The 22,055-nt window shown below is 47.2% G+C and overlaps 1 protein-coding gene across 3 annotated transcripts; it reads right to left on the bottom strand.

Annotated features, from left to right (window-relative positions):
• Window positions 1-1,896: 1,896 nt before the first annotated feature.
• Window positions 1,897-18,802, bottom strand: LOC310787999 (carbohydrate sulfotransferase 12-like). Of its 3 annotated transcripts, none has more exons than XR_014553283.1 (7): window positions 15,444-15,803; window positions 14,541-14,780; window positions 13,786-14,001; window positions 13,074-13,226; window positions 8,439-8,618; window positions 4,048-5,723; window positions 1,897-3,988 (listed from the first exon to the last, which is right to left on the bottom strand). XR_014553283.1 is itself a non-coding variant. In XM_083649463.1 (7 exons), exons 3-7 carry the CDS (start codon window positions 14,703-14,705, stop codon window positions 5,175-5,177), a joined length of 1,263 nt encoding a protein of 420 aa, XP_083505589.1. In that variant the 5' UTR covers window positions 14,706-14,780; window positions 15,444-15,703; window positions 18,740-18,802; the 3' UTR covers window positions 1,897-5,174. The 3 variants fall into 3 exon arrangements, 2 of the variants coding, with proteins under 2 accessions (XP_083505589.1, XP_083505588.1); XM_083649463.1 differs by adding an exon at window positions 18,740-18,802 and having other exon boundaries at window positions 1,897-5,723; window positions 15,444-15,703; XM_083649462.1 differs by adding an exon at window positions 16,672-16,711 and having other exon boundaries at window positions 1,897-5,723; window positions 15,444-15,703.
• Window positions 18,803-22,055: the final 3,253 nt, after the last annotated feature.

Raw genomic sequence — 22,055 nt, 5'->3', positions numbered from 1 at the left:
AAGAAGGGGGAAAAAAATCACAAAAACATGTTAATTTTCTGTCTTTTTGGTAACGCTATTAAATGTTAGGGGAAGAGATAAGGTCCAACGCTAAAGGTTTCTACCGGTTCAGACGGGTTATGGCACTAAGTTGCTTAGCAGGGTGTGATCACATATCAGCAGTCCATCAGCTTGATTGAGACCCAATCCTGACCCAGTGAGACCCAATCCTGACCCAGTGAGACCCAATACTGACCCAGTGAGACCCAATACTGACCCAGTGAGACCCAATCCTGACCCAGTGAGACCCAATACTGACCCAGTGAGACCCAATACTGACCCAGTGAGACCCAATCCTGACCCAATGAGACCCAATACTGACCCAGTGAGACCCAATACTGACCCAGTGAGACCCAATACTGACCCAGTGAGACCCAATCCTGACCCAGTGAGACCCAATCCTGACCCAGTGAGACCCAATCCTGACCCAATGAGACCCAATCCTGACCCAGTGAGACCCAATCCTGACCCAGTGAGACCCAATCCTGACCCAGTGAGACCCAATCCTGACCCAGTGAGACCCAATCCTGACCCAGTGAGACCCAATACTGACCCAATGAGACCCAATCCTGACCCAGTGAGACCCAATCCTGACCCAGTGAGACCCAATCCTGACCCAATGAGACCCAATCCTGACCCAGTGAGACCCAATCCTGACCCAGTGAGACCCAATCCTGACCCAATGAGACCCAATCCTGACCCAATGAGACCCAATACTGATCCAGTGAGACCCAATTCTGACCCAGTGAGACCCAATACTGACCCAGTGAGACCCAATACTGTACCACTTCAAGGCTGTTTTTCCCATTACAGAAGCATCAAGTAGGATGGTGTTGGTTCTGTCAGAAGCGAATACATGAACACACACAGGACGCTAGCATGGAACAGCTAACTCACTGATAACGCTACTGCAACTCTTTCTTTATGCATTACAAACTTAGTCATTCTGTTGTCGATTGTCAAAAGGCATTTTGCAGCCTTTTGAAAGCAAAAACAGCGATGAATGTACATTAATAGCCTAGGTGACCTAGTTAAATATCATGGCAGGCGGCCATGTTCATGGTGACAGCCAACACAAATACAAGAGATGTTAAATCTGGTTCACTGACACTCCAAACACACTGGTTTGACGGGAGCAGAGGTGTCTCTAGTCCTGCTGTTCTGTGTGTGTGTGTGTGTGTGTGTGTGTATCCATACAGCTGCTGTTCTGTGTGTATCCATACAGCTGCTGTTCTGTGTGTATCCATACAGCTGCTGTTCTGTGTGTATCCATACAGCTGCTAAGCAAAAACAGCCCTAGTGATGATGACACGTTTTTGGGAAAAGCAGCCAGAGAAGGGTGTGATGTAACTCCAGTCTATCCTGGACTATGCCAAGCCATTAAAGGGGCCAAAAATCAATTTCACTAAATAAAACGGTTCATTTTTATCTCCAACAAAATGCCCATAAGTATCAAAAAACAAATAAAACAAAAGAAAAAAGGCAATGAAACAACACCGAGTCAATGATGCGTACATCTACATCTTGCTGACTTGCAGAACATTGTGGCACAGATCACGTCCATGGCATCACATACAGTACAAACGACACAGTCGCTGTGCATGGTAGTACAAAGTACACACGGAGCAATGGACTGGATATACACCGTAACAACGCCTTTAAAAAGCACATTGAAAGAGTCCACAGAGAATGTCGGATCACACAAACAATATTCCCCAGCGAGCCGCCGATAGACACCTCTATTATAGGGCTCTGTTGTTCTATTGTTCCCAAATAACAATCAACACAAGGTCAATGAGGCCCGATAGAACAAATAGCATATCAAATAGACCTTGTTGTGGTTTCATACACTGTATGGCGTTCAAAGTAAAAATTAAGTCATTTTACAAAAATACTTTTTTTTTTTTTTTTTTTTTTGCTGTGTAAACTTTGTCTCCATAGCAACCAAAGGCACTGTCTTTTCTTCCTACTCTTAATATCAAATCATGACTCCAAATTCGAACCCAAACCAGAACTTGGCCAAGTCATCACTTGGCTAAACTCTGGCATTAATACGGGCCTGATCCTAACGTTGCTCTAATTTTACAATCATCCTTACTGTATGTTCAAACACCAGGGCGAAAAAAGCGTAGTTTATTCGCTCGAGTTGCACTCTTTCAAGACGGGTAGCGGGCCGCGGCTGCTACACACCATCACGACGGTATTCGCTTGTAGTCGCGTCGCCCTGCTCTGCCGGTCGCATGGCGCTGCAGCTTGACTGGCGGTCTTGCTGACTTTCCGTTTTGAATTGGTCGGTTTTGAATTTGGCCCGTCCTCCCGTCACTGTCGTCCACCGCCAGGTATCCCGGCATGCTTTTGAAAGCGGGGACAGCAGCATCCAATACAAAATGACTGGGCAGCAGCGACTACAAGCGACTACCGCAAGCGACACACCGCTCTGATCTACCGTAGATGTGATTTCGCCCCGGACGGCAAGCGACGCAAATTTTCAAGTTGAGCGAATGGGTGATGAAGTGAAAATTGCATCGTTCGGGCTACGGAAATTCACGTCACTTCGCGCGATACCCGCCGTCCGGGGCGAAAGAACTCATGCTTTTCCATTGACTTTGTACGTGTATGTAATCTCGTCATGCAAATTTGTGAAAATCGCCCCCCCCCAGTGTGAACGTACAGTTACTGTGCTAACATTGCCATAACCTACGACAACTTGTGGAGTGATGTATCCGTACTGTACAAACATGGCAGTAGCATTAATGCACGCAGTCATACAGTCAAACTCTCTTCCTAGGCTTCCTGAAATGTGCTCAACTCTTTGCTACATGAAAACACTGCACTCTGTCAAATGTGTCCAATCACATGCAGGGCGGGAAACAACAACAACAACACTGTTGCCATCTCCATGGTTACCCAAAATCAGTACAACGATAATAACTACAGTTTGTGCATGAGACAATGGTAACCACCAGGGGGATCTGAAGAGGAGCACGTCGGTGACACAAAGGAGAATCCTGATGCTAACACTGTCATGGTAGCGACAAACAGGGTTCCCACTCCTTAAAGATCAAAAATCAAGGACTTTCCGGGGCCCAACTCGCTCAAAATTCAAGGAGCCAAGACGGTATAGTTTAAGACACTGCTCAAAGTTCATTACTGTTACAACACTGATAACTGAGAAAAACATGCATCATTCAACTTCATTCACATGACCGTCACACTTTCTCAAGGCAGGTAAGTTAAAAGAAATAATAACATATCAAAAGAACTTCCAGTTCTATTCTTGCACAAAATATATAAATTCAAGCATTTTCTACGACCCATATCTATTCATGTATATTTTCAAAAACCTTTTCAAGGCCTTGATTTTCTTCTTCTCAAATGCACAAACCTGTGGACTGGGAACCCTTGACAAACAGAGGATGAAATATAGAACGTTCCGTTTGGAAACGTTCCAAAGGGAACGTGGTCCACGCCTCCACATGTTTGTTTGAACAGGCTCATCACATGGCTGAGATGAAATGGCAACCAAATCAGAAGAATGCTGAAAGTCCAGCCTTGTGTCTCTTGACATGTTGAGACGAACACAGCTAGGCAGCCTAGTCTTTGCTGGAGCTGTTGTGCTTAAGTTAAGTTAATTCCTGACAATTCATCTAATCTAGTCCCTTGCCATGTCTATTCTTTACTTGACTTAACTCAACTACAGACCTATCTCATTATATCTGGAGGCTGTGGCGTTGCATTAACTGCATGCTTTGGAAACTCGTGAAATAAATGGAGCTGCTAAAGCCTTTGTTCACACCTGGCGCTTAACATAAGCAGAACTGAAGCTTGAGGCAGACTCAAGCTGAGCCGACGCTGAACCGGTCACACAAGAAGCCTTCTCTTTGCCTCCGCGCCTCGCTCAGCGCGCCTTGAACCCGCCCACAACTCCCATTGACTTCATGCCTGGCAGCTTCACGCGTCACGCTTGGAAAATAGGACTGAACCCCTTGAGCAAGGCGTGAGCGTGACGCACGCGCGGCTGGTGTGAACGGCTTCGCCTGTTAACAAGGACGCCCAAATGAAACTTGTGGGTTCAGCGTAGGTTGAGCGTCGCTTCGGCGTATGGTGCGAACTGGGCTGTACGTTTCTCTCAGAAATGATTCCGCTATCGTATAATAAAGTTATCCATGCTAAACGTATTGAGGTCGCAAAAAGCAAAAGAGTTAGAAGATTTGCGTAAGTGTTGTGTGTTTGGAAAGTAACATCTTAATCTGATGAGGTATAAAATAATTCCAGCTAGAATGTTTCAGATGTTGACAGCTGTCATTTGTACGTAACATGGGACCACCATAAAAAAAAAAAAAAGACCTTTCATGCTTGATATACAACATTGCACTGACAGTGAGAATCCAAATAAGTTAGCTGATAACGAGCACTCTAACGCGACTAGCTGTTCAAACTAATCTACTCACGCACTGTTTAAAGTAATGCCCCGAAGTACCAAAACCACCCTCCAGATTCTGTCCACTGCATCTGTAATGGCGTCATAATGAACCACGTGGGTTCCAATGACATCACAACCACAGGGGGGGGGGGGGGGGAGGGGGGTTCTATTTTGACATCACAGACGGCTACAATGTTCCCTTGATGTCACAGACATTTGGTGGGGATGGCTCTGTGTCTTTTTAGACCAACCAGCTACAAAGCCTGTGTGCTATCACAGTTAGCCACAATAGACCTGTGACAGCACAGATAACAGGCAGGGTTCACACGCGGTGTGACATCCAAGTTGGGAGTGTAGATACTTAAGTTTCCACTTACACTGAATGTACAAAATATTAGGGGCATCTGATCTTCCTCATGTTTGCAGCTCGTTTTGCAAAATCCCCTTCTCAAATCCTCCTAGAACTCATTGCCTTCTGTCTACCTTCATGTTCATCTCCTTTGTGATAGGTGTAGATTTAGTAGGGGAAAAGTCGCCCTAAAATTGTGTACATTCAGTATAGATGAGAAGAGACTGGAGACCACATCCACAAAGCCCAAAATAAGGGGAGGTGTGACTGTTGTTGGAGTGTCACTTCTTCTTCTTTCTTTTTTTGAACACGTATAAAGCATTTTGTCTGCATGTGGGCAGGTCGTTTCTGTCGGAACGTGTGTCACTCATTGAGGATCGAGTCTGGTCTGTCGTAGCCAAAGAGCCTGAAGTCGGGCTCGTACAGCTTGTAGAGTTCCCTCCGGGCCTCCGGGGGCACCGTGCTGAACCAGTCGGCCTCCCAGCTGCTGGCCGTCAGGTTCCTGTGGGAGGTGGGGAACTCCACCACGTTGTCCACCCGCAGCTGGCGCAGCAGCTGCTCCGCGTCCTCCTCCACCGACTCCAGGTGGCCCACGAAGTCATACTGGATCTGGCAGGGGTGGCAGAGCCGGTACACCTGCCGCCAGTGCTCGTTGAAGGGCATGTCCCTCTCCGTCTGAGGGTCCAGGAGGTACTGGACGAACTGGGAGAAGGAGGGGTGGAGGCCCACGGCGAAGGCCTCGTCCACGGAGGCGGGAGGCGTGGGCTGGTTGGCGTAGCGGCGCAGCATGACCTGGGCGAAGCGCCGGTAGAAGTCCTCGTTGCGCAGCTCAAACTTGTTGCGGTAGGCGGAGATGAGGCGCACAAAGGGGTCCCGCACAAACAGGAACTTGGTGTACTTCTTCAGCTTCACCTTCAAGAACAAGGCACGTTTTTATTAAGACGTCGTCATTTACATAAGAAGTCATGCAATCAACTTGAGATACCGATGGAAATTGTAATAACAGGGTACCTACACATTTTAAATAAAAAAAAATGCCAGACTTTTTCCAGACCTTGATTTGTTTTGAAGATTTTGGCTGGTGTATATTATGATTTACGCATATAAAAATCTTGTCCCTGTTAACTAGGTCATATCACTGTATAGATGAAGATTGTTCTTCACAATGACAAATATGTGAGATGTTTGGCCTACACGGTCTCCATTTTAAAAGTCCATATATTTCCAGGCAGAGACCCTATGTTCCAGACTGGATTTGGTTTGGGTCAGTATTTGATATATACTGCACGCTGACAGTGTAATAAGAGCTCTATCTCAGCATTCTACTATTCAACACAAACTGTGGATTCAAAGTGGGTCTACAACATGAAAGCTATAATTATGTGTATTGGACCTGAACCACAACATTTTCCACTTTTCCAGACATTTCTTTTCCAAATTCCCAAACTATTCAAGACCTGAAAATGACCTGGAAATGATCACATTCATTTTAAATACTTTTCCAGACTTTTTAGACCTGTGTAAGAAGAACCCTGTAATTAGTAGTGCCATTAGTAGTGCCCTAATTCCTTCCATAATTCAATTTTGTTCACTTCATATGAAATCTCGCTGAACACAGCACTCGTGCCCTGCAGCAGTGCTGTGTGTGGACTGAACACAGCACTCGTGCCCTGCAGCAGTGCTCTGTGTGGACTGAACACAGCACTCGTGCCCTGCAGCAGTGCTCTGTGTGGACTGAACACAGTACTCGTGCCCTGCAGCAGTGCTGTGTGTGGACTGAACACGGCACTCGTGCCCTGCAGCAGTGCTGTGTGTGGACTGAACACAGCACTCGTGCCCTGCAGCAGTGCTGTGTGTGGACTGAACACAGTACTCGTGCCCTGCAGCAGTGCTGTGTGTGGACTGAACACGGCACTCGTGCCCTGCAGCAGTGCTGTGTGTGGACTGAACACAGTACTCGTGCCCTGCAGCAGTGCTGTGTGTGGACTGAACACAGCACTCGTGCCCTGCAGCAGTGCTGTGTGGACTGAACACAGTACTCGTGCCCTGCAGCAGTGCTGTGTGTGGACTGAACACGGCACTCGTGCCCTGCAGCAGTGCTGTGTGTGGACTGAACACAGTACTCGTGCCCTGCAGCAGTGCTGTGTGTGGACTGAACACGGCACTCGTGCCCTGCAGCAGTGCTGTGTGTGGACTGAACACAGCACTCGTGCCCTGCAGCAGTGCTCTGTGTGGACTGAACACGGCACTCGTGCCCTGCAGCAGTGCTCTGTGTGGACTGAACACAGCACTCGTGCCCTGCAGCAGCGCTGTGTGTGGACTGAACACGGCACTCGTGCCCTGCAGCAGCGCTCTGTGTGGACTGAACACAGCACTCGTGCCCTGCAGCAGCGCTCTGTGTGGACTGAACACAGCACTCGTGCCCTGCAGCAGTGCTCTGTGTGGACTGAACACAGCACTCGTGCCCTGCAGCAGTGCTCTGTGTGGACTGAACACAGTACTCGTGCCCTGCAGCAGTGCTCTGTGTGGACTGAACACAGCACTCGTGCCCTGCAGCAGTGCTCTGTGTGGACTGAACACAGCACTCGTGCCCTGCAGCAGTGCTCTGTGTGGACTGAACACAGTACTCGTGCCCTGCAGCAGTGCTCTGTGTGGACTGAACACAGCACTCGTGCCCTGCAGCAGTGCTCTGTGTGGACTGAACACAGCACTCGTGCCCTGCAGCAGTGCTGTGTGTGGACTGAACACAGTACTCGTGCCCTGCAGCAGTGCTCTGTGTGGACTGAACACAGCACTCGTGCCCTGCAGCAGTGCTCTGTGTGGACTGAACACAGCACTCGTGCCCTGCAGCAGTGCTCTGTGTGGACTGAACACGGCACTCGTGCCCTGCAGCAGTGCTCTGTGTGGACTGAACACAGCACTCGTGCCCTGCAGCAGTGCTCTGTGTGGACTGAACACAGCACTCGTGCCCTGCAGCAGTGCTGTGTGTGGACTGAACACGGCACTCGTGCCCTGCAGCAGCGCTCTGTGTGGACTGAACACAGTACTCGTGCCCTGCAGCAGCGCTCTGTGTGGACTGAACACAGCACTCGTGCCCTGCAGCAGTGCTGTGTGTGGACTGAACACGGCACTCGTGCCCTGCAGCAGCGCTCTGTGTGGACTGAACACAGTACTCGTGCCCTGCAGCAGTGCTCTGTGTGGACTGAACACGGCACTCGTGCCCTGCAGCAGCGCTCTGTGTGGACTGAACACAGTACTCGTGCCCTGCAGCAGTGCTCTGTGTGGACTGAACACAGCACTCGTGCCCTGCAGCAGTGCTCTGTGTGGACTGAACACGGCACTCGTGCCCTGCAGCAGCGCTCTGTGTGGACTGAACACAGTACTCGTGCCCTGCAGCAGTGCTCTGTGTGGACTGAACACGGCACTCGTGCCCTGCAGCAGCGCTCTGTGTGGACTGAACACGGCACTCGTGCCCTGCAGCAGTGCTCTGTGTGGACTGAACACAGCACTCGTGCCCTGCAGCAGTGCTCTGTGTGGACTGAACACAGCACTCGTGCCCTGCAGCAGTGCTCTGTGTGGACTGAACACAGCACTCGTGCCCTGCAGCAGTGCTCTGTGTGGACTGACCTTCATGAGGTGGCGTGAGAACTTGCCGTAGCGTTTCCAGAACTTGTTGAAGGTGAAGTGCATGCTGCTGTTGTGGACCAGGTCTCTGGGGATGGCCAGCGGGTCTGTGTAGGGAACGCCGTCCTGCAGCAGGCTCTCGCTCAGAACGATCATGAGGCGCTTCCAGTTACTGCACGCCACCTGGGGGCAGGGAGGGGCACAGCAAGGTCAAGTCTTTCCATCACGTGGACGATTATGAATCGATTCACAAATGTTTTTTTTACGTTAGTTATAACGTGATGTTGACAGAACGAAAAGGCGGAACTAAAGTGCGAGCGCGAGGCAGCGCCCGCACAGTTTACGGCATGGCGCAGCCGAAAGCAAAACAAGCGCATGTGAAGATGGCAGAAGTTACATGAAATCAGACACACCGGCTGTAGTTGCTCCCAAGCAGCCAACAATTTATTTATTTATTTATTTTATTTAACCTTTATTTAGACAGGCGAGTCATTAAAGGATGGGTTTTCCGTGGGGAATATGAATATATATTGAATCTCACGCCCCTAAGGTTTTCGAATCCGTTGAAATTTTTGAAATTGGAGGTTTACTCACAGAGATATCAACCGAAATCCACTCTGTGTGTGGGGGGGGGGTGGTGGGGGGGAGGTGCGGGTGCGGGGACTCGAAATACTACATTTCCCACAATGCACTGGGCTCGCGTGGCCTTCGTTTTTATGCCCACCCCTCAGGCATTTGGCTGATATCAAACTCCAGTAGGTGGCGGTAATGCACATATATGTTTGCCAACCGCCATAAAACTCAAAGAAGAAGAAGAAGAAGGCTTCGACAATGAAATATACAAAGAACAAGAAATAAATCGAAAATAAAATTGCCTCCAAATTGCACCAAATGTAAACGGTAGTATATATGTCGGGAGATGTCTTCATAAAATTTTTTTCATGCATTTTAAGGCATTTTCGTAGGAGTTACGCGCATCTGATGTTGTAACTATTTTCTGTAAAAATGTGTAAAAACGGGTACATTGCTCAGCGTTGATTTCGTTACTTCAACCCACCTACTACTAGATGTAAAATTTGACGAGCTTTCCAATGCCGCCAGTCCCGTGTCGATTAGTGCTTCCGTTCCCGAGATAATGGTCTCTTTGCAAGGAACTATGGGAAGCTAATATTAGCTACAGCAGGCTAGGCGGTTGAAAAGATGGCTGCGTTTTTGTTTTGGTCAAGGCCTCTGAAGGGGCGTGGAGGACCTCTAGAGGCGGGACCATGGCCAACAACAGTTGTAGTTCATAGGTGCACGACTTCCGCAAGGCGGACTTAGGCCAGATGACGCGAAACGCGTCGGCTGGCCCAAAAAATATGTGAGAGATGCTTGATATCTCTGGCAGTGAATATCCAATTTCAAAAATTTCAACGGATTCGAAAACCTTAGGGGCGTGAGATTTAATATATATTCATATTCCCCACGGAAAACCCATCCTTTAAGAACAAATTCTTATTTACACTGACGGCCTGTGGGGTAAGGGAGAGGGGCTGCATCACAATTGAGCAAGCAATGCTATCAAAGCATCCACCCAACTCGGAAAGGGCGAAACGAATCACAAAATCCATTACAACTTTTATTGCCATGGATATACGTCCGTACTCAGTTGTTGAGAACCAGGGATTCCGCGCTATGTTGTTGCGCACTTTGGAGCCGAGGTACAACGTCCCATCTCGCCGTTTTTCTTTACCGACACAGTGATCCCCAGACTGACTGCACACTGAGACCAAAGCCCAAGTTATGGACCCACTGAAGAAAGCGGGTAGGATATATCTAACGCGGCGAACCCACCAGCCCCGTCTGTGCAGCGTTCCGTCTGCGCCGCGGTTTTGCTCCGTCCTCTGCACGTCAGCATGTCCCACAGCACGCGCTTCAGAAGCGGAGCGCTTCCGAGCGCTGCCTGGCAGCTGATGCAAGATCGCGCGGGATTTACGAGATTGCGCGATACTGTGTGTACAATGGGGTGGATGTAAAGAGCACAACACACAAACAACACAGTCTGTCGTTGACTTGCTTTTGATTTGGTCATTTTCCCTTGATTGTTGTGCTTCTACCATGGTTAAGTAGGCTGAAATTAGTAGTGCCTGTTAGCAGGAGGATAACTCTTGCATTTCTTCGTCTACTTGAAAGACTACAGGGGGAGAAGGAGAAGGAGTCGGTATGGGTCTGCACACGGTGTTTTATTATGAAAATCGACCGGATTCTCGTGCAGTTGCTGTGTCTGACTTCCGGGCTGAACGATCTGCTCTGTGCAGCTTGACACAGCTTCCAGGCGTCATCCGTGAAAAATAGAACTGCCGCGTATCTTTAGCGGAGCGGGGCGTCAAGCCGCTTCTGGGACGCTTCTGATACGCGCCGTTGCGCGCCTGGTGGGATCACACACGTTGACTAAAATGCTCGCGAGCAGCAGGAACGCGTACGTGACGTTCGTGGTGGGACTTGCCCGTAACTTGTGATGCGTGGACAATGGACATCCATTGTTACTGCGCACTTCATCACTGAACACTGGCAGTGGCAGCTAGCGGAGCTGTTACAACATCTAGAGGAAGTGATTCAGAATATGCTGAAGTGAAGTTAATTTACTACTGGTTCTGTTGGTTCCTTGCAATGCTGGGAAATATGTTGGCAAATGTAACCTTCCAGTTGACGCATCAATTCCATTTGCTTTGTTAATCAAAGATAATGGAAGTAAATTAATCTGTTTATTTTAATTATGGATCATTACAATGCAATTAAAAATGCCCTTTATTTTAAAAGTAGTCACAGTGAGAAAAAAGAAAGCATGTATTGAAAAAAAGAAGAAGACGCATCTATAATCGATGCATCTCGATGCATCGATAATGGTTTTGTCATCGGATCGTAGCCCTCTGAATCGAAATCGAATCGAATCGTGAGGTGCCCTAAGATTCCCACCCCTACTGAGCGCCAGCACCCTCTCCTCATTCAAAGCCATGGGAAGCAGCCGTAAGAGTGGAGCGCTGACGTAGCGTACCGGGTGACGTGAAGCGCTTTCCCCCAGCCCACCAGTCGCGCTGACAGAGACGCTGGCCGGTTCCCATAGCAACAACAAATATGGAGAAAGTCAAAGTGGCGGAGGAGAAATAGGACGTTTCTAATCAGTGGATACGTACGTTACTGTAACAGTGTCCTTAAAGGCAGGCAGGATTATACCGGACATGTATTGGAAACACCTGCTAGGCCTTTGCTTGTTCCACAACACTGTATTGCAGACCTGGGCCTTATGTGGCCCGGGGGCCAGATGATGGTTCTGTCTGGTTCTGTCTGGCCCGTCTGGACTTTTTATTTATTTATTTTTATTCTTGTGTGTCGTGAGTGTGCTTCTTCCTGAATAAGTGCAACGGGATGTTTTCTATATTTTATTTGCGTGATATAATTAGAGGTTACAGCATCATGCATGACATTGACAGAGAACAAATTTGGCCACCGGGGAAAATCTGGGTTTTTCATGGCCCCCCCCAGGAAGAATAATTGCCCGCGTCCGCTGTATTATCTGCTAGAAGTGCTAACCAGCTGGCTAGTGAGCTAGCAGCAGGTGACGTTATCATCTGCTTTTTATTTCTCCTCACAAAAAGTGCTCGAGGCAGCGCTTTCTCCACGCCAAAGAAACAACAACAGAAAAACACTATACGTACATGGACAGTTGGACACACAAACTAAAGTGACTTCAGTTTTTTAACGAGAGGCGTAGGTCAGTAGCTGCTTACGGCTCGGTCAAATTAAAACAATATCAGGGATTACAACCAAATGCTCGCCGTCACTGATTCAAAGGTGATCAACACAAACCCCCAGCAGCATCAAACCTATTAAGACCACTTGATCATTAGAGCTAGACCGTTAATTTGGACATAAAATAATGTGCTTTACTCGCGACTTCATGTGTAGCGGGCTATTTACATCGTCATGACAGCTCTAACCATATAACCAATTACTTTGACTGCTAAAGGTTAGCCAGATGGTACACTGTCTACTGGTCACGGGTAATTGGGTGTGCAAGAATAAAATCTGCTTGTACAGACAGAAATATCCCCGGACAGAAGGTTATTATGGAATAACGATGAGGGAGAGAGAGAGACAGAGAGAGAGAGAGAGAGAGAGAGAGACAGACAGAGAGAGAGAGAGACAGACAGAGAGAGAGAGACAGAGAGAGAGAGAGAGAGAGAGAGAGAGAGAGAGAGAGAGAGAGAGCCTATGGAGGACACAGCAGGGATTAGAGGTGTTGTGGGAGACAGTAAAGCAACGGGGGACTTCTAGCCAATTTTTCATCCCTAACGTATGTGTGTGCACGCATACATTAAATCTACTGAGGTGTGTGTGTGTGTGTGTTCTCACACACACACACACACACACACACACACACACACACACACACACACACACACACAGAAGAAATGGGCCAACTAACACACAAAAATCTGTTTGGTCTTGGCAGTAACGTGCAGCAAAGTTGTTGCCTTCGCTTTGTGAGACTTGCATCTTATGTGGAAATTGTTTCAAACAAAGCGTGCGCGCGTGCGTGTGTGCATGTGTGTGTGTGTTTGTGTGCATGTGTGTGTGTGTGCGTGCGTACGCGTGTACCTTAGGAACATAGCAGTAGATGATGCCGTGCCTGTCGTCCACTATGAGGTGATCCAGCTCCTTGTTAGGAATGTCGTCAAATGTTCGGTTCTTCCCGGGAAACGCCACGTCGTCGCCGGCACACATCTCCTGGAGCAACTTCCGCCTCTGCTCCTGGACATTCCATTTGATACAGTGCATGCACATTTAGCATTAGCCACAAGAGTTTCACTCACATTTTGTACAGTGTAACACAGCCACTAACATCACCACAATCAAGCAGTTACAGCGACCCTATTATAGGAAGACAGTTTTTGTCTTATATACAGACTGTATGTGATCAAGGATCGTAGATTTGGTTACATTTTGTTTGAGTGTTTCAATTTAAAGCAGCATTTTCTAACATTAATAAAAATCCAATCTGTTTCTAGTTTCTACAAGCCTTTTGAACTGACTCCTATCAACACATCACAGCTGGACTTGATTTTGATTGGCTGAAATCCCTCCACTCAACAGGTTGACCTCATTTGAATTAGAGCAGCTGGTATTGATCGCCAATCAAATCATTCTTTACCTAAACTGCATTTCCTGGATCATCAAGAACTTTGTTTTCTTCTCATGAGCCACAGTGGATTTAAAAACAAAACCACTACCAATAATAATCATTTTAATACCATCACCCTGAATTATAACAATCATCATCACCATCATAATCATAATTTGAGATTTGAACCTGTCTCTCACGGAGCTCCGCTGCCACCGGCGTCAGGTGGATCTTCCACTCCCGCCGCGGTACGTAGCGCTCTTCTGCGTGCTCCGATTGGTTGGTGGTGTCGGCGGGGGCGGGGTCTGTGGGGTCGCCGGTGCCCGGCTCGAGGAACTGGTTGACAAAGGCGTCGATGTCGGACAGGAAGGAGGGGGCCCGGGAGGTCTGGGGCCCTGGGTGAGGCTGTGGAGGGGTGCAGAGATGGGAAGTCAAGTAACTAAGTACAAATACTTTGTTACGGTACTTAATCAAGTAGGATTTTCAGGTATCTGTATTTATTTTTCTGACAACTTTTTACTTTTACTCCCTACATTTGAACACAAATATCTGTACTTTCTACTCCTTACATTTTCAAAACAGGCTAGCTACTTTAGTTTTAATGCACAACAGACACAAACAAAGTAACGTTGTTTGTCTCTCTCGCTCTCCCAGTTTTCACGCATTTGTGGAAAAACAATATCACACAAATGTAATCAAAGTATAGCCTTTATACATCTTAAAACATGTTTGGAGGGGATGTTTTAAGTAACAGTCTTCGAATTAGATTAATATGACGTGAGTTTCAGTTGGCTTTGCACAGAAATAGCCGGGTAGAAATAATTTTTACTTTTAAACTTTTTTTCTTTTTTACTTTTACTTGAGTACACAAGTTGAATCAGTACTTCCACTTTTATCAGTCTTTTTACAGAAGTAACTGCCCTTCTATTTAAGAATGTGTGTACCTTGCCCATCTCTGGGGGGGTGTGGGGTGTTTTGGGGCCGGGCGACACGGGCGTGTGCAGGTAGAGGCGGGAGGCTCCCACGTCGTCCCAGTAGATGATGATGAGGAGGATCATGAAGGCCGAGCCCAGGACCAGGAAGATGCGGAACAGCCTGGACGTTCCCATGGCGACCGTCCGCTGTTTCCCGGGTGTTGTTCCTCGCTACAGGATCACCATGGCAACAGACTCCAGAGGGTGTCTCTACATTACAATATCACCATGGCAGCAGATTGAGACAGTTATTAGTCCTATTTTCACTATTACTATAGTTGTTATTGTTGTTACTGTGCATTATTACTGTTATTACTCATCATATTTTTACTGAGTCGGGGTTGCCACTTTTTTTGCAATGGTAGATTGCAAAGTACTTTTCAAGGATAAATTATTTCAAAATTAGAAATTACGGGACAATAATTCACAGAGATGTTCACATATAGCAGTCTCGTAAGTCCTCTAAGAAAATGGGTGTCCAGTCATGCGTACACACATGGGAAATCAACTCAAAGCAGTCTTGACCAGCAATGACACAGTGCAGCGCGGGACAGTGATGAGGAAGAAAGTGGACAGTATCAAGCTTGGCCCAGGCAGCAATTATGAGATGATGAAGTGCACGAGGCTCAAACTCAGAGATTCCGGTAGGCTAAATTCAAGCACAGTTAACTGCATAGTTATTATTATTGTTAATAATACTGTTGCAAGGTTGAAGGCATCACCAAGTGCTCATGTTCTGCTCGCTCATGTGTGGGAATTCCAATCGTTGGGTCTAAAATAAAGAGCCTGGTCTTCTCGACCAGCTCTAGATGAAAATGGTCACAAGATAACTTTTACGATTTGGCGTTATTAATCAAAATTGACTTGACTTACCTGGGTCTCTCTACGGGATCGCCATGGCAACAGATTGGAGTTCTAGGGTTCTCGCTAAAGGGTCACCATGGCAACAGATCCAAGGTCCAGGAGTCCTCTCTCACCATGGCGATAGATATCACAGCGGTTACAGCGGGGTGTGTGGTAGGAGTGTGCTTAGCATGGTGCTGGTGCACCGTGTGTGCTGTGCTGTGCTGGAGGGTGACTGGCTGACTGTGCTCTCACCTCAGCTCTCACCTCTGCTCCATGCCAGCAGGACCCTGCAGGCACAGATAACACACACACGCATGCATGCACACACACACACACACACACACACACACGCATGCACGCACACACACGCATGCACACACATAAGCATGCACGCACACATGCACACACACATGCATGCATGCACACCCATACACACGTATGCACGCACACGCACATACACGCATGCACACACACGCACACACACACACACACACACACACACACACACACACACCAGCCAGAGGTTAAAAAAAGACATCAGGTCTTTCTCAGAGCTGGCCATAATGGCCGATCCTGGCCAGCATGTAGACACTAGTAACAACATTTCAAAACAATATATGGATAATATGCATTACAGGGAAGTGATGTCATTTTCTGAACTCACCACCAGACTGTTCTAGCTGTTCTATTATTTGCCTTTACCCACTTAGTCATTATATCTACATTACTGATAGTAATGTAGACAATATTGTCACAAATTATATTGATATCGAAGTATTTTATATTGTGATATTTGATTTTGTCCATATATCGCCCAGCCCAGCCCAGCCCAGCCCTACCTCCACAGGGGACACCCAACACAACAGGGACAGCGATGGAAATAAGTCCTGGACTTTTTCGTTTTATCCCTGACACCGCAGTATTTTGTCTCATGTATTGCATACTGTCTAATAAAATCAATCAATCAATCAAAAATTCATTACATGAAAACACTGGATTAATCCTCATGTCTATTTGACTATTACACACACATCATTTTGCAGGAATTAGCGTAGACTTGCACATGTACGCAGTACGCACTTATGAACAAGCAGCACCACACACACGCACTGCGAGCACGCGCACACGCACACAAACACGCACACACACACACACGCAAGCACGCACACACACACACGCACGCACACACACACAGATTTAGGCCCAGAGGGACTTTTTTGGGGGGGTCTTGTGTTAATGAAAAGAGCTTGTTAACTAGATGAGATGGCTCCGACAGTTGATTGGTTGGGTTTTCCTGGCAGGCATCTTAGTCTGACAGTTGATTGGTTGAGTTTTCCTTGCAGGCATCTTAGTCTGACAGTTGATTGGTTGAGCTTTCCTTGCAGCAGCTTAACCTCTTGGAGCTGACCTGACTTCCACTCCCAGCTGTGAAATCACAGGTAGCTGTCAGATGCCAGCATGCCAGCCTGCAGCTCTACACAGCATAGATCATAACATCTATAATATCTCCATAAGAAGTGTTGCACTGTAATACTTCCTATAAATATGGCACAGTATCAGCACCCTTTGGTTTTCCTTTGAAAGTAAATCAATCAATCAATCAATTAATCAATCAATCAATCAATCAATCAATCAATCAATCTGTTCGCTCCATTTTAAAGAGGGCCAGTACCAAATATATTTAGACACCTTAATACCACCTGGTACCAAACTGCATAGAATATAACAGAAAAATAGAATGTGTGTTGGGATCTTCTAGGAAGATAACTGGGAATGTGAGGCTGGTTATAACTGGCAGTTGGCACCAACACAAAATGTCACATTTCAATATTAGACTTCTCATGTCTCCACACACGCTGTAGCACTTCCCTCTTCCTATCCTGTGTAAAAAGTCACAGGGCGGCAAGTTTCCATTCCGACACACGTCTATATTTGGAGCTCTCGTGCAAAACAGTCCTCGTATTATTTCCTCTTTCCTGAAGCAAAGAGGAGAGCCTTGAAGTCAGCCCCCCCCCCCTCTCCCCTTGCTGGACCTCTCTCTCTCTCTACTCTCTCTCTGTCTCTCTCTCTGTCTGTCTGTCTCTCTCTCTCTCTCTCTCTCTCTCTCTCTCTCTCTCTCTCTCTCTCTCTCTCTGTCTCTGTCTCTCTCTCTCTCTGTCTGTCTGTCTGTCTGTCTCTCTCTCTCTCTCTGTCTCTCTCTCTCTCTCTCTGCACACCAAGTAACTAGCTGTTTGTATACACAGATACACATGTCAAATGATCTATGTATATCTGTAGACTGTAAGATCATGACCAGGTCAACATAAAACAGTCAGGTCCCCCACATTTGTACTTTCTGTATTTACCCACTTTTGTTTAGGCTGCCTTAAATCTTCACGACAGAGATTCACTGTGTAGCCTACACCAGTGGTTCACTAAGTGGGGACCCCCATGTGGGCTCCTTGAGGGGGTTCACCAGCAGCAAAAAGGGGGATCATTTGTTTTCATTATATTAACAGTAACACAATGACATAATGTATGACTATTTTGCTCGTGGGTTTCACACACTTTCTGAGTTTCTCTAATAAAACATCTATAAGCAAAAAAAAATGTTATCAGATGGGGGTCCGTGGTGTAATTTGTGTCCGTTTTAAGGGCTCCATGAGACCTTGACGTGGAAAAAGTTTGAGAATCACTGGTGTACCGTTACAGCACAAGTAGGCTATAGTGTGTGTGTCTTACTATGGATTGGTTGTTTGCCCGTCTTATTTATTAACCGCTACGGCAGTGCCAGATGTATATAAGTAACCTATAAGGGTTCAAACCGTCATAGAAGCAGTGAAGCAGCGTGTCTGTGCGCTCACCCACCGGGAGATACATCACCGTCCTGCCTGCAGCGGCGGCGGAGGGAGGCTGCCAAACCGGATACAATATAGCCTTTCACGGTGCGAGAGAGAGAGAGAGAGAGAGAGAGAGAGAGAGAGAGAGCGAGAGAGCAACGCGGTGCATGTGGAGCGACCGTGCGGGAACGGGCTGTTCTAGCAGCGACAACGTGTTGATAATGTGTGTGACCCAGTTCTGCACCTTCGCATGGAGCTGGTAATATGGGGACATTAGAGTCCAGATCACGCCGAAGATAACGCACTGTGCCTCGGTCTCATCTTGACACCGTGGCTGCCTTGCCTGGCCGTGCGGCTCCGTCAAAGCGAAGCGGGGCAGCCTCAAAGCTTTCACACCACCGGGGCAAGGTGGCGCGTGAAGTGAGCCCAAATGGAAATGTAGCCTTGACGTTGCTTTGACAATTATGAAGTAATAATTAAAAACAAAAGCACCCACCTCCTCACCTCTTTGTGGGGCCCGCCAGGCAGCTCTCCTATGTCCGCTCGCTCGCGCCGCGTCAGCTGAGCCTGTGTCTGGTCTGATGTGATGTGATGAGCGGATCGTATTGTGTGTTTTTGGGAGACGGACCGGGAGCACGCAAGATATCGCGAGAGCTTGCTCGGTTTCTGCAGAGTGGGATCAAAGAACTTACTGTCACCTATGAGATCGGTCCGTTGCAACATCCGCGCACAGCAAATCCGCCATTTTGGCCTGCAGCGTGCAGGAGACTACCTCCGATTGGCTGTCATGGTTCTGATGAACGTTCTAATCTCTTTTACTCTCTATGGTTCTGATGTAGCTGTCCCATTGGCGCAAGGAGGCATTTTCCCAGGCCAAAATGGCGGCAGCGCTGTTGTAAAAAAAAAAGGTTCACTTTGTCACTCTTGCCTTCAATGCTCTTTGGTGGGATTAAGAGGGACTCGGGGGAGGAAACTCACTTTTCTGGGTCAGCTCCAGCATCAACATAACATGTCTTCTCTCTGGGATGATTTATGGAGACAGTCTACCCCCTTCCCCCTCCCCGCCCCGTCCCGCAGGAGCTGTTTGATGAAAATAACCCACTACCTGCCCAAAGAAATGTATGTCCTCCACACTCCATTCTTCTCCTACACTGAGCAAGAGGGATGTTGTGGGGGGTGAATCAAAATATCAAAATAGACCAAAAGTATGGAAATAAAATATAAAGGGGATGTGATTGTGAGTGCAGCTGCAATGATAGTCGATTACAATTATTCAATCGACACAAAATTAATCTGCAACTGTTTGTTTTTTTTATAATCGATGAATCACTGAAATGAGAGTGGCATACCTCTTCTCTTGACCTGATGGAACAGAGCAGTCAGCTGCTCAGGGCCGTTAAAGTGTTGTCACAATGAAGCAATCCATGGTAATAATCAAATGGCAACATGTCCAATCAACACGATCGAGGCTACTGCAGGTGCCAATAGAGAGAGAAGAGAAAGAGGAAGCATGACTCCAGTAGTCAAACATTTGTTCAAAAGTAATCCAAAAGTAATGGAAAGTAATCAGTTACATTACTTTAATATTGTGATACTTGGATTACATTACTGATTTTTTTTTTTTACATTTCTAGCCTGGCAGACTGTTTAAAGTAGAACGACTGCCACAAACACACATACACACACGCACGCACGCACGCACACACACACACACACACACACACACACATACACACACACACCATGTCACAGCTGTATGTCACCATCCTCCTGACGGGGCACACCATGTCACAGCTGGCATGTGGGCACTAATCCACTACTGTGATGGGACCAGAGTGCTGGTTTAGCCCCAGTTATTATGTGTCATGTGATAATCCTTGGCCTTTGTATTAGACTGCAAACATCAGGACAGTTGTAATTGTCGTTAACATACTACAGCATATGAAACCGATTTAAATATGTCCCTATGTCACTAATTGTATTGCCCTGTGTGGCATACAACACCCAAATATAGGCTGAATGTGGCGCTGAATGTGGCGCAGTCGGTAGCGCTGTCGCCTCACAGCTAGAAGGTCCTGAGTTCGATTCTCGCCTGGGACGCTGTGGGCGCTGGAGTTGTGACCCCCCCATGTCTTCAGTGCCTACTGCCCAGGTGGGCTATCTGGTCGAAAGGGCCTTTCTGTGTGGAGTTTGCATGTTCTCCCCGTACCCCCCAGGGGGTTCCTCCGTACATAACCCCCCACTAAAAACATGCAGAAGATCGTCATCCGACCAGTGACGACAACATCTGAAGTTGGTCCAATGATGGTCCCCGGGCGCTGGAAAGAAAAAGCGACCACTGCTCCTGGCCTGCCCCCTGGAGGAAAGGACAAGCTTGGATGGGTCAAATGCAGAGGACATATTTCACCACCATGAGTGTGTGTTGTGGCCGCATGCATGTGTTGTAGTGTTCGTGTGACAATAAAGACGGGCTTCCGTCTGAAATCGTGAAACGAACCATGGAAAGAGTTTGCAAATACAACACGGCTGAGGGCTTCTATATCCCACACTAGCACAGCCTTGTATCCTGTACACTAGCACAGCCTTGTATCCTGTACACTAGCCCAGCCTTATATTAATATCCTGTACACTAGCCCAGCCTTATATTAATATCCTGTACACTAGCCCAGCCTTATATTAATATCCTGTACACTAGCCCAGCCTTATATTAATATCCTGTACACTAGCCCAGACTTATATTAATATCCTGTACACTAGCCCAGCCTTATATTAATATCCTGTACACTAGCCCAGCCTTGTATCCTGTACACTAGCCCAGCCTTATATTAATATAGGCCTATATCCAGTACACCAGCCCAGCCTTATATCCTGTACACTAGCCCAGCCCACTATACACTAACCCAGCCTTATATTAATATATATATGTACACTAACCCAGCCTTATATGTATACTAGCCCAGCCTTATATTAATATCCTGTACACTAGCCCAGACTTATATTAATATCCTGTACACTAGCCCAGCCTTATATTAATATCCTGTACACTAGCCCAGCCTTGTATCCTGTACACTAGCCCAGCCTTATATTAATATAGGCCTATATCCAGTACACCAGCCCAGCCTTATATCCTGTACACTAGCCCAGCCCACTATACACTAACCCAGCCTTATATTAATATATATATGTACACTAACCCAGCCTTATATGTACACTAACCCAGTCTTATATTAGTATATATATGTACACTAGCCCAGCATTCAATTAATCCTGTACACTAGCCCAGCCTTATATTAATATAGGCCTATATCCAGTACACTAGCCCAGCCTTATATCCTGTACACTAGCCCAGCCCACTGCAGAGCCTTATACCTCTGTATTCCAAGAGGCTGCTCCTGGAGCTCACTGATATATCACTGATTTATCAGTGATTCTCAGCCTTTTTGATATCAAGGACCTTAACTCAGTCCAGATTAGAGCCACTGACTCCAATTTGATGAGATTTTGTCTCTCAGACCCAAATCTGAGAATATTTGTATTGTCAGATTATGATTTTGTCCAGAATTTCTTGACTGTCTGTATTGTATACCGAGGTGAATCAGCGTGGATTCCTCGTGAGTCCAGTGTGGTAGCGAGTGGATTGGTTAAACTCACTCCCCAAGTATAAAGGCACGTTGATCTGCTCCACCAAGGGAGCTAGCTCTCTTGACGCAGTGGTTAGTGTCTTTGACTCCCAAGGTCGGCAGTTCGTATCCACCCCTGGGCAAGCCCTTAACATGGGTTGCTGCAAGTACCAGCTACACAACGGCGTTACATATAGATG

This window comes from Poromitra crassiceps (assembly GCF_964638095.1).
Source record: "Poromitra crassiceps genome assembly, chromosome: 13".
Lineage (NCBI taxonomy): Eukaryota > Metazoa > Chordata > Actinopteri > Beryciformes > Melamphaidae > Poromitra > Poromitra crassiceps.
Note: the sequence above shows the minus strand (reverse complement) of the source record. Positions and strands in the feature narration are given on the sequence as shown.